The sequence below is a fragment of the Aulostomus chinensis genome, chromosome 8, assembly GCF_037954235.1.
Source record: "Aulostomus chinensis isolate RoL2024-O1b breed Wild chromosome 8, RoL_Achi_v1.0, whole genome shotgun sequence".
NCBI classification, from domain to species: domain Eukaryota; kingdom Metazoa; phylum Chordata; class Actinopteri; order Syngnathiformes; family Aulostomidae; genus Aulostomus; species Aulostomus chinensis.
In genome coordinates, this window is record NC_141327.1 from 28,281,693 (window position 1) to 28,294,673 (window position 12,981).

At 44.5% G+C, this 12,981-nt stretch overlaps 1 protein-coding gene and 1 long non-coding RNA gene across 3 annotated transcripts in view; one reads left to right on the forward strand and one right to left on the reverse strand.

Moving 5' to 3' along the window:
* The first annotated feature begins 516 nt into the window (after window positions 1–516).
* Window positions 517–9,007, forward strand: atp6v0e2 (ATPase H+ transporting V0 subunit e2). Of its 2 annotated transcripts, none has more exons than XM_086212241.1 (4): window positions 517–751; window positions 2,101–2,148; window positions 4,311–4,409; window positions 5,520–9,007. In XM_086212241.1, exons 1-3 carry the CDS (start codon window positions 648–650, stop codon window positions 4,402–4,404), a joined length of 246 nt encoding a protein of 81 aa, XP_086068367.1. In that variant the 5' UTR covers window positions 517–647; the 3' UTR covers window positions 4,405–4,409; window positions 5,520–9,007. The 2 variants fall into 2 exon arrangements, with proteins under 2 accessions (XP_086068367.1, XP_086068366.1); XM_086212240.1 differs by having other exon boundaries at window positions 524–751; window positions 5,516–9,007.
* A 1,150-nt stretch (window positions 9,008–10,157) lies between these two features.
* The window catches only part of LOC147257959 (uncharacterized), a 5,692-nt gene continuing 2,868 nt past the window's right edge, over window positions 10,158–12,981 (reverse strand). Inside the window, exons 2-3 of the long non-coding RNA XR_015117648.1 lie at window positions 10,664–10,783; window positions 10,158–10,441 (exon numbers count right to left, since the gene is read on the reverse strand). This is a non-coding gene — a long non-coding RNA (uncharacterized LOC147257959). The remainder of the gene's footprint in view (window positions 10,442–10,663; window positions 10,784–12,981) is intronic.

Sequence of the window (12,981 nt, forward strand, 5' to 3'; positions counted from 1 at the left end):
AAACTGAAGCCATAGTCTGTCTGTAGGGAGCTAACTGAATGATAGCGTATTTTCCCGTTTTCAGTCAAATTGTTGACAAAGTTATGTGTTTTTGGGGGACAATTGACAAATTGATAGATAAAAGTAATAGAATATCACTTATCTAAACATTTATCAGTAATATTTACAGTATTATACGTTACAGTTGTTACATTATTACCATGTTCTGTTTCTGGCATTTACTTGTCACTCATATAGAGAGAATAAACTGAGCATTCCAGTTTGTTGGGAAATGAAAGATAGAAGTACATAAGTTAAAGATATTTTAATTATTACATAACCCTAATGATTAGTAATAGGCTCTATTAATACGAGAACTACACACACTCAGTTTTATTTGCTTCTCCTGAGTAACCGCTTGACAAGTGACGGTTGGGACGAGTCTCGTCTGGCACTAGCATCAAACTGTGATGATGACAGGCAGCCTGCTGCACCAATCAGAACCAGCCATTCTATAGGTCTGGACCAACCACGTACCGCCTCTGCTTCGAAGGGCGGGAACATAGCGGAAGCGACAGGCTGGGCCGGCAGCCATTGATGCGCTTATTTCCAGGGAGACAAACCGAGGTTAATTCCTTCATTTCTTCGCGTCTTCGTGGACCGCAGCCATGGTTTCTCACTCGCTCGCCCTGCCGATGATCTGCTTCACCACGTTATGGGCGCTGGTGGGGGTCGTGGCTCCGTTTTTAGTTCCCAAAGGACCCAACCGAGGGTAGGTTGGCTAGCTGCCAGTAGCAAATAACGGCGATGTTTACTTGGTGTTTGCTCTCATTTAACACAATTTAAAAAACAAAAAGTCTAGTCTGTGGTGTTTTATTATTACATTTTATTTTTTTTATTTTAGTTGTGTTGTATTACGTGTGGCTGCTGCTCATGTGATGGAGGCCTCCACCCCCCCTCTCCATCACAGCACCAGTCAGGTGAAAGGGTCGAAGTATGGAGGTCTGATTTGGGTTGTGAGAGTGTAAAGTTGTTGTTGCTTTTTCAAGTTTGTGAAATACTTTATGCATCTTGACCACAATATTTATGTTTTTTTCCGGAGTTTTTTTATTTATTTTTTTACTATGATAAAGAAAACACAGATGCAGACACGCTAAAGGAAACAACAAACCCTCATACATGGCTGCCATTGTCATTTTTATGCGGTCTCTGACGTCACATACGTGGAGAGCGTCATGTAATGTCAAAGTGTGAAATGTGTATGGTTTATTTTGTCATCAAAGCTGTAAAACGCGGCTGAAAGTCTTTCAAATGAGAGATGCACGATACTGGGGTTTCTGCCCATATTCCAGAATGGATTTTAATTTATTTTTGGAAAAATATTTTATTTTTAAATAACATATAATCAGAACTAGAATAAATATAAAATGAGATAATAAGAAACGAGAGGCGGAGGGTCACTGAATGACTGATTGATGATGAACGCCTGTTTCTGAGAGTTTGGACCAGACAGCTCACACTTCTTCCCTCAAGGTGAATGTTGGGCCCACTGGCACTTTTGCGATTGGACCTAATTAAAGTGTGTGTGTGTGTGTGTGTGTGTGTGTGTGTGTTTGTGTGTGTTTTATAGAGTGAATGGGAAATGAAACCTGATGATTTTGCATGAAGCAGCAGGCTAATTCTGCACTGTAGCACTTGTGTGTGTGTCCGTCCACTAGGTGGCACTACATAACACATGATGCTGCTGTACATCAGGGGAAGACAACACAGTGATTTTGACGTTTGTTTTGTCAGACCTTCCTGTAACAAGTCCAGTTATTACAATCACTGGTCACATTTGAGACGACCTGGTCGACCCACATGAGTTCATGCTGCCACCAGGTGGCGCTAGGACTAATCTGTGCTCAAATGTCATGGATATTTCCTTGGCTCATGATGTCATCGATGAGGTAGAACTACATGTTTGCTAAGCGGCGGTGAAGCTTCTGTGGAGGCTTTGGTCGGCGCAGCGCATCACTAAGACACTTTCCCCCTTTAATATGTCATCTTAGTTGAACTTGAAGAGCGATGGTAAGTCAGTGAGTGGAGCGTTGTGACGGAGACTCTTGTTCTCTTTGGCAGAGTGATCGTCACCAGTCTGATCCTCACAGCCGTCTGCTGCTACCTGTTGTGAGTACAAACTTTCTTCTTCTTCGGTGCTGAGCGCGTCAATGATGGGAAACATATGGTTGATGTGGCGCTGATTATTTCTGCTCCGACTGTAATGAAAACCATCCCAGCCTCAGACTGTTTCCTGTGAAATTCATGGAAGGCAGATGGCTGGACTGTTTCCTTGGTAGCACTTTGTCTTTCCTGCTGCGAATGTGTGAGAGGGAAGTTCCATCTGATTTGGTGACAAACGAGAACCACAGCCAACACTGCACTGTGGAGCAACCACAGCTCTTCCTACTAAATTACATCACCCAAAATTTGGTAGTGGCATTTTCAACTGTTCAGATCAACACTCCGATCAGTCATCGTCTGAAACTGCAAGAATGATCATGTAGGGAAAACCGTGTCTATGAGGACAAAGACTAATATTTAAAATCCTCCTGGGAACTGAATTGAAAAGAAATGAATTAAAATGATCTCGTACCAACTGTACATTTACAAAGAAATGTTCACGTATTAGCTGATTAAGCTATTTCTTTAAAAAAAGAGAAGAAACATTTTGTTCTTTTCAAACTTTTAATTGTAATATCCATCTTATGATGTGCATTCTGGGTTTTATCCTCTTTAGTTTTCCCTTTTTAACTTGTTTTTCATGTTCTCTCTGTTCTAAAGCGGTTCGAGTGAAAGAAAGATGTACAAACAAAGTGGATCATGCGTCTTCTTCTTCTTATTACTGCCTACAAATATGAATCTGGGATATGAACATGTTTTTGTTTTTGTTAGGGTTTTTTTTGTGGAAATGATTCAGTACTCGAACTAAAGAAGAAGCTGTTGGCACTCAAGAGTCGGTCATACTCAGTAGAATTCTCTCCAGAGGGCAGTTCAATGCTGGTGAGCCCAGCTAACTAAAGTCTGGTCTTAATACAGCACTGAGGCCTTTTGTTTTGTGTGTGTGTGTGTGTGTGTTTAAATGCAAATATGGTCTGAGAAAGTCCGTGTTGATTTCCTTTGAATGCGTGCAAACGTGGGTCGATGAAACAGCGCTGAAGGAAACACGTGCACAGATCTAAACCAACCCAAAAACAAATGCCACTGAAAAGCCAAATGACCTCTCTGGAGAAGGCAGTGAGGAGGCAGCGTTGGTGTCAGGAGCCTGAGGGAGGGCAGTGGAACACAGAACGGAGAGGGTTAACAACGGAGAACAGAAGCAGGACACTCAGTGACGTCATGACACCTGAAATCAACGAGACAGACACGGCACCATAAACTAGTCCTCAGTGCACGCTATTACAACCAATTTATCAAAGAAACACAAGTATATGGAGAAAGTCCCTTGAAAGTAGTGCATTATGGGTGATTATTCCTCCAGTAGAGGGAGCCCAGTCTCCACCAGAGGGTGCGAGTGTCCTGTCAACAAGCCCGAGACTGAAGACTGAAGCCCCGCTTCAGAAACCACTTTAAAATAAAGCATGTGGCTGGTTAGGAGGAGCTGGAAGTGAAGCCGAGGGGAAAAAAGTGGTGAACAGATTTGAGGGTTCATCTAATGAGATGAACCATTCACGGTCCAAGATGGCGGGAGACAAAGAAAGTGTTATAAAGGAAGAACTTGTTAACATCAAGTATATTAACATACTCACATTTATTTTTTAGGTCCGTATTGTTTTCCAGCCTGTCTTTGACAGCTTTTTATTCCTCTGCCAGGTGTTCTTAGACGCCACTGAATGTCAGAGTAGCCAAACACAGGCTGTTGTTGTTTTTTAATTCAAAAAAACTAATTTGAAGAACGACATTAACCTTTGTGAAGATGCTGATCATCAGAGCGGCTGCAGCTGAGGTCACCAGCCTGTCACAGCCCAGAATCGCCCCAGATGTGGACAGCTGGGTCCACCTGCACAACTTCATTGAAATGTTAACTCAGCATATTTTCAGATGAAGGTCACAGTTGCAGTTAGGCTGGAAGAAGTGATGGCGCAAATTGTAAGAGCCAGTCTTACTGTGTCAGTTCAAACTCCACCCAGAAAACACACATTTTAACGGTTGTTTGCTTGTGCAAAAAGGTGATAAATACTTTCTCATACTCAGCATCGTAATGTCAGTCTTGAGGTATTACTGTTGACCTGATATTCACATTGTTGGCGTTGTGTCCCATCACCTGTTGATGAGCGTTTCCTCTCCCCCAGCTGGTTGATAGCCATTCTGGCCCAGACCAACCCTCTGTTCGGCCCGCAGCTGAAGAATGAAACGATATGGTATCTGCTCTACTTCTGGGAGTGAACCAGGTGAGATGGTCAGATGAATACCTGAACAAACTTTGCTCCGGATGGCACGGCTGGCAGGTCGAGGTCTTTGGGTTCAGAGATGCCAGAGAACGAGAACAGGCAGAACATAGAAACAATACAAAGTTACTTTAAAGAAAATGAAAACCATTTTTTTCTGTGGTTTCTTTGCTGGCTGAGGGTTCCAGTAGTGCTTCTGCTCGAGGCGGCGCTCTCTGCGCGGCTGTTTACCAATCATAAACGCTCCAGCTATCAGCCTCAGAATCCAGTCAAAGAAAATCCCTGAAGACCTGCAGTGACAGCCGCAACACTCAGCCCTGAAGAAGGATCACCAGGAAGAGAACGCTTTGAGACCCTGACGTGTTGTTGCACTGGATCTACAGCAAACCTGCCCCACTACTCTATGACCTCTACATCACTGGTTCTCAACCTGGGGTTTGGGGTCACCACAGGGGTTGTAAGGTCATTTCTGGGGTCGCTAAACGTTTGCATGGGGAAAAAGAACAAATCACATTTCCTAACTTCAAACTGTTTTTAACATTGGACCACCTGGAACAGAGATGGTAACTACAAACTATGAAGCTGGTTCTTGACTTCAGACCTGAAAGGCCGGGGATTTATTTGTCTCTTAACCACCTGTGCAACAGGTGGGCACCTTAGTTGCAAGTTAGTGGGGGATTTTGTCAGAGGGCCCAGACACAGAACTGAACGCTGTGGATTACTGTTAACCTCCGAGAAGAGCAGGAATGAACACTTAACCGTATTTGTGGAAAATTGTTGTGATTGAGAAAATTGCTGAGTGAACGGCCCCAGTTACCTGAACAATGCGAGAACAGAAGTCTTTTCAATTTTTTGTTATTTTCGGCTTCGAGGCCACATGTTGGCTGTGATGATGCAGTTATGAAAATGAATGTAAAACTCTCAAGACAAGATGGAGTTTATATTCAGTTTGTGGGTAAAAAGAGCAGGTGGATGCAACCTGAGGGGCCCCAAACACGAAATTCCGTGTTGTGGGGTTTTGCGACTCCCGAAGGTTGAGATCCACAGCTGTAAATGAGTGAGCGGCTCATCGCTGTCGCTCATCGCTCATGATGCACTTTCTGTTTCAGACAGTGAGCCCTGGCGCCTCTCATCATCCCGTGTTCTTGCCCGATGGACTTCATCTCAACTTCTAACCACTGAAGGCATCTACACACACACACACACACACACACCTCCAGCCCTGCATAATTCACGGAACAATTCATATTCAACTTCTGAGAAAATTTGGTCCAGTTTGCAGTGTCGGGAACTTGAGTCCATAAGTATGTTTTGAAAATTGTACCCCAACCCAGTGTACAGGTTGAAGTAACGTCTCAGTTCACTGCAGGATTCGAGAGAGAATTGAAAATGATGAGTGTTTTATGTTCAGTGGTTGCTTGTGAAACCATGACATCATCCGACAGGAGTAGATCTCAGTCCTCCATCTCTGAATTGTGCAATCTTTGCTGTATTTGTTTACATTTATTGTTTTCAACAGGGAACATTTAAGTGTTTGTATTTATTTTTGCCTGCAGACACTGAAATAAGCTTGATGTAATTACCTCAGTGTCCACATGGTCCTCTTATATAACTGTTATTATCTGTGATATAATCGTGTGTGTGCGTGTGTGTGTGTGTGTGTGTGTTTGAGAGAGAGAGAGAGCACTTGGATTGCAGCCATGAGAATTCCCGCAAAAAGTGAAGAGCGATTCCCTCCACTTTAGACCACTTCAACATAAAACTCCCTCCCACGCTCCCTTCATGCTCCACACCACGGAGGTCCTCGTTGCCATAGTGATCTCATTGCCCAATTCAGTCCCTTTCCACTCAACCTCTTTTGATGAAATCTCGCCCATTCTTGCCTGCTGGGGTACAGATGTACTGTAGGTTATACTGTTGAGGTAGACTTCCTGCTAGAGGCTGCTGATCACTGCTGTTATATTTGGTGTTCCCTTTTTTTTAATCATTATTTTTAAATGTGACCACTTTCATTATCCCCAAAATATCCCCGTCTAATATTAGCCTGAGAGAAAATCAGACACCTCTCTCGTGAGAGGTCAAGCTGCAGGAAAATGTTAACATGCCAGTGTAGTGGAAATGTTTATTTAGATTATACTAATTATTGTAGTAATTCTAACTGTAAATGTTATTTATTATCATGTCCAGGTGTGCTGCTAGTGTTAGCTGCTAATGCTTCAGGTTGGGTTTATTTGTGTTTGACCAGGTGTTTCTCCAGCTTACATGTGTTGCCACCTCTGAGTTAATTGTGTGCATTAAGGACACAGCAGGATGTTGTCAGCATCAAGTTTTGAAAAGTGTAAACATGCGTGAGAGCGCTTTGCTGCTGTGTGTTGGGCTTGAGCCTGCTGTCAGGGCGCTGTCCTCTCATAGGCCTGACAGAAAACCGGCCCGTTCCTGTTCAGGAGCCCTGTTTGGAACCTTTCGGTGAATATTCTCCGTCGTGCAGGTTCCTGTAACTCTTCAGCTGACTTGTTTCGGCTCTCCAGAAGATGTCCCACTTCTAATCCATGAGGCCACAGGATTAAAAAAGTATTCTTATTCTTATTTCCTTCCATTTTCAAGCAAAATTCATTTGCTGCAAACCCCCAAATGGAGTTCAGACCAGACAGTGAATGACACCCGTTTTTCTGTTGGAACCTCTCCTCCCTCCTTCCCCACCGTCTCACAGCCATGTGATAAACCTGAGTGATGAGCCAGTGACCACCCCTCCGCGTCACCTCACTCGCGTGTGAGCCAATGAAATGAACGAGTCTCGTTTTGGTTTATTCTCACTGGCAGCTGGCAATCAGACATCCCGATGAACTACGGGTAGGGATTTAGGTGTCCCTCTCATTTACATCCCTATAAATCCCAAGAAACTAAAGGGATTCATGATTGTGTTCGTCTAGTCTCACTCATCTGGTTCACATAGGGGACTAGATCTACTAGATCCACAATTTTCAAGCACTACAGCTCTGCTAGGTGTGTGACTTGGACGCCCTCTGTCAATGATGCTATGGCTCCGCTCAAAACGGTTGAGAAGGGGGGATGGGTTTGGTTTACAGAACCAAGTGTGTGTCTTCGCTTGGACACAAACGCGAGTTGCCAGAGGTCAAGTTGATCTCAGTGGATCGATACCAAAACTCTGATGTGCCCGGCTCTCCAGCCAGCAGTCCTCTTTCTCACGTCTGTTAAATAATGATGATGCTCGTCGATTCCAGGCCTCACCTTTTGCTTACATCTGAGAGCTGGACAGGAATTATAGAAGACTGCCAGTCAGCGGTTGCTCTTGACGACGAAAGGCCGTTCAGGTATTAAAACGTTGCGTTCCTTCCTCCAAGCTCTGCCACATATCGCTGACCACATTGCCTGCTTCATCATTTTTACAGACTTCTACCTTTCATAATATGACATGTGTGCATTCGCCTGGCTTCCTTTAGAGTGCGGTTAGTCCCAGCTACCAGCCACTACCACAACTACACCCCCCTCTCCACTCCCAATCTCCAACTCTGAGAACCCCTTCCTTCCTCAGTGCTCTCCCACCCCACCCTCCTCTTTAAAACCACTTTGCTTCAGCCAAAAAGAATCTAAATCAATATACAGCTACTTTTTAGAAAGACCAAATTGCGTTGTATCTTCCTCCAGCCCTCTCCCCTCGTGGTAGTGGCATGTAGCTCGACACGCCCTGCGGAGGTGAAAACGCTCGTCTAATCCGGCGGTACTAGCAATCTCTGCACTTTTCTAAACGCTGGTTTGAAGGATGATCCATCTAATTTCATGCGGGACCGAACAACAGTCCCACGGTCAAAGAAGCAGCTGAGTTATTGGACAGAGTTTTGGTATTCTGTCGACTGGCACCTCAAATATTTGGGTTTTCCCCCACAGGAACTGCAGGCGCTGGCCAGGTGGCTTAAACGTTTTTAGGAATTCGTGTCACACGTTGTGGCAACGACTTGTCAGTCCGGTCCGGAGCCGTCAGTATTTGGGCCAGTAGTTTTTCAGCACTGTTCAGAAATACCTTCTCATTTCTCCCTAAAACATTCCTACCGTGCTGGTTCCTGCAGTCACAACACACAAAGCTATAAAAAAGACATGCAGTCTTTCAATGGAAAACCACAACCAACGATCAGATATCTCCAATAATTCTTTCTTTCTTCTTTTTCTTTGCTTGGTTAGAATTGCATTCCAAGTCCAACTCATAATGAAACAAAATATGCTACATTCTCCTAACAAATACTTCCTGTGCATTCTCGGAGCGTTAGCAGACAACAAAGGGCATTGTCCTGCAGCGAGCGCTCAAAACTAAAGACGACCGTCTCCAGACATGCTGGGGGTGAACGCATCCTCTAAAAAAATGACAAGTTTTCTTTTCTTTCCTGCTGAATCTGTTCAGTTTTAATAGTTTGATACGCGGCTGCTGTTCATCTGTTGAATATTCCTTTGAACCCTGATGGTGATGTAAAGAGCCACAATCCAGTTCCAGTTCTATTTGTTGTGGGAGATCCTGTATGTGAAGTTGTATCAGTGTAACGTGAATGTGAGTGACATCCAACGTGAAACACCCAATAAAAACCCCTCGTACTCTCTGCTGTTCTGTTGACATTATTCACATTCCTCCGGCGCAGGTTGGAACACATTTTGCAGCTGTGAATTAAAGACACACGCACACGCAGGGCACACCGACACCGACTTGTTTGTTTTTGTACAATCACACAGAACAGGTACGCAAGCAAAACAATACGTTTGAGCAAACAATATCCCCGCAGTGCAAATGTATTCATGCAAATCCACAAGTTGTGTTTGCCATATTGTTCATTTTGCCTGCTGCTGAATGGAATCCTGTGGGCAGGACGGAGGCTGAGGCCCACCTCTGTTGGATGGACAACAACGACAAAAAAACAAGGCAACCAAAACTTTTTGGAGTTCTTAAAAACTTTTGGATTTGCTTGAATGCGTTTTACATAATGTTTGTTTTACTTCCAGTAAAAATCTCTATTTGATTGCAGAGTACAGGATTCCTACGGGCATGAACAGCCTGGAGGAGTCACGAATGTTTGAAAATTGCAGCTATCAGGCCAAAAAAAGGATTTTAGAAATATCAGTTTATCAAATCAATCCACGACGGGCGGACCTTTTACGTCTTTAGCGCACGATAAGGGTGGGAAAATAACTCCATACGCCTGCAGACAAGCATCGCCATTGTAGATTCTCTGCATGACTCAGCAGTTTATAAGAGCGGTAACTTCACAAAAGGACACTGTGACAACACACACACACACACACACACACACACAGAGCAACTGAAACCAGAAAGTATGTTTTCTGTCATGAGATTCATTGAAATGCATTGATGGGTGTTCACAAGTGATAATAATAAAATGGTGGTGCATCTCTGTGGATGTGTTTGCATGAGGTGTGTGTGTGTGGGGGGGGGGGGGGGGGGGGCTGTGCTGAAGGACAGAGGCCCCTTGGTGAAGTTACCTTGGCAATCAAGGTTAACTCTCTTATGTAAGACTCTCACTCTGGCAAAGGACAAATCCGCTGGCTTCACTCCATCAGGTAACCCACTGGAAATGTTTTGCCCAGTAACTCCACTTGAACAGCAGAAGGTGAAGGAGCGGGAGAGCGACACCTGCTTGTAAATAATTGATCGGCTCTTGAAGCCTGGAGCCGAATGGGGACCAATTTGCAAGCAGTCCCCCCCCCCCCCCCCCCCCGCTTTGTCATTTCGTACCGTTAACTTCTAAAAGAATAAGTGATTTGTTGTCATAGGTGTTGTTGACCTGGTCGCTAGGAGCTGCGGGTACAGGGTGGAAGGGCTTGGGTGGTGTGAGCCGTGCTCCTTGATGTTGTGCAAAGCCTCACTGGAGATGTTGGATAAAGTCAGAGATGCTGTGTCAGCAAACTAAGTAGGGAACCGAAACGAACCGTGGTGCCTGTCACAGTGACCTTGACCTTTTGACCATCACATTTTTTTCACGCGGACGTTCATTCTATAGTTGAGGAGAAACACCCTGAAGAAAGAGAGGAAGAAGTCAGAGGAAGGGTTTAATTTGAGAAGACTCCAGGTGAGCAGGTGTACCAGAAGAAAGCCAACACTTGACCACAGCTCTGATTAACTGCTGTGAAATGGGATTTTTGCCTTATTTTTTTTTATTCAGGTCACTGACAGCCTGCTGGAAACTTGAAACAATTTAATGTTCATCCCAAAAATTTAAAGTTTACATTGAACGCACCCGTAAATTGGTTGTTCTTGTAATTTTTGGTGCAGAAGTCAGCCTCGTGTTGGGGTTTGTTCTGCTGTTTTGGCCCTCACTTCTGCTGAATACCGGCGGCAAGTGTCAGTCAGCAACCTCCTGGATGACAAAACAATGAGTTCAGAAACAAATCTCAACGTCATCCCATCACAAACTAATGGCGGATGCTAGCAGGTGTTAGCGGATGTTAGCAGGTGTTGGTGGATGTTAGCGGGTGTTGGTGGATGTTAGCAGGTGTTGGTGGGTGTTAGCGGGTGTTGGCGGATGTTAGCGGATGCTATCAGGTGTTAGCGGATGTTAGCAGGTGTTGGTGGGTGTTAGCAGGTGTTGTGGGTGTTAGCGGATGTTAGCAGGTGTTAGTGGGTGTTAGCAGGTGTTGGTGGGTGTTAGCGGATGTTAGCAGGTGTTAGTGGGTGTTAGCAGGTGTTGGTGGGTGTTAGCGGATGTTAGCAGGTGTTGGTGGGTGTTAGCAGGTGTTGGTGGGTGTTAGCGGATGTTAGCAGGTGTTAGTGGTTGTTAGCAGGTGTTGGTAGATGTTAGCGGATGCTTGCAGATTTCAGTGTTTCAATGAATGAAAAAGCTCTTTTACAGCAGATAAACCAGAAAAAACAAACCCTGTACACTAACTCTTAACTAACAAACAAAGTTAGCATTTGGCAGCTAACCAGCCAAATATCTTCTTTATTTTTTTTTTGCCCAGTGATTGGAAAGAGTAAGCAAATCAAAAATGAATGATGTGACAGCTGATCACGGTTAGACAAGTAACTATGAATTTCAAACTTTCCAACAAGATACACCAGGCAGTAACAATCTGTGTTCTACTCACTATCTGTTTCCTCTGAGCCCAAGTGGCCATAAAAATCAGCCGATAATATTCAGTTGTGCATGTGCGATGGATCCCGCTAACACACAGAGTTTAGTCCAAACGCCAAAACGAACACCAGTCCAAGGATTCGTACGAAGGAGCGATGCACTATTACTCTTACTTCATTTCCACGTAGGAGGGCAGCCACTCATCTATAATTCACAGCTGCAAATAAATGAGTGATGGTGCAGCGCCGCGGCCTCATCACGGATGCAGACTAATGAGTAGACAGCCTGTTACGTCTCCATGACATTTTCTCTTTTTTTCTTCTTTTTTTCTTCTCAAGGCTGCAGGGTTTTTTTTTGTGTGTCACATTGTGGGTTATACAAGCGTCTGATCGCAGCTGAGCACCCAGCTACTCCATAAAAGAGCCCACTTATCCCCCCCCCCCCCAAAAAAAAACCCTGCTGGTATTGTCTTTTAAGTAGGCTCAATCTGAGCCTTGACCCACATTAAACAGATTAACAGCAAATACATACACACTCTTTAATGACACTGACAAACAGGCTCCACATGCGAGCTGCTGGACTCAGATAAAGGCAGCTTATCCTCTGTAATATTCATAAATGGGGCTTGATGTGCCGATGCTCCATGACAACCTACTTTCCTCCAGCTTTACATTAAGATTTAACTATCTTTATGCAAACAGCTATATGAGCTGGCCTAAATAACGCTGGCGGTGCTGTACGTGGCTCTTCCTGTTTATCACAAGGGAGCAGCTGCAAGCCTGCTGATGCATATTTTAACTCCTCTCACTGCTGCCAAAAACAATTGATTCAACAAACATTTCTGATAACTGAATGTGAGAGATCCTGAAGGACCACAAAACAGAAATAAACAAAGCTTCAGCGGGAGTTAAGTCGCTCTTAAGTGGGCAGTGTGATCAACAATGTATGGGAGATCTCAGGAAAACACTGTCCGACAAAAAGGAAGGCAAGAGGATAGTCGTCCTGGTTTGTCGGACGGCAGCGTGTTTGTTCATGAGTGATGGAGTAAAGCGCCGTTGCTGCAGTGAAATAAGGTTCTGTCGTGCTGTGGGACTGCTTCGCCGCCTGAGGGATCGAATGGGTGAATGAAAAAACAAAACAAAAAACAAACCACACACACACACACACACAAGTATCATGGCGTCTTTGGCTGTTGGGATCACAATCCCTCCTCAGAGCATCTTTGGTGCATTAACAGCTGCGCTTTCATGGGTTCAAGAGGATCCGGTTGCAGTCTGATAACAAAAACCCCCCAGTTTCATGTCAGCTGTAAACGGGGGGTCTAAGAGCCAAAAATGTTAAAAAAACAGATTTGAGGTGAAGGGTTTGGGGTTTTTGAAGAGGGCGACGACCCCGAACACTCATCCAGCGGCACTCACGTGTGCTTGAGAAGGGGAAGATGGGCTGTTTTACTCTCTGGGATTACGACATCGATTCTACTGTTT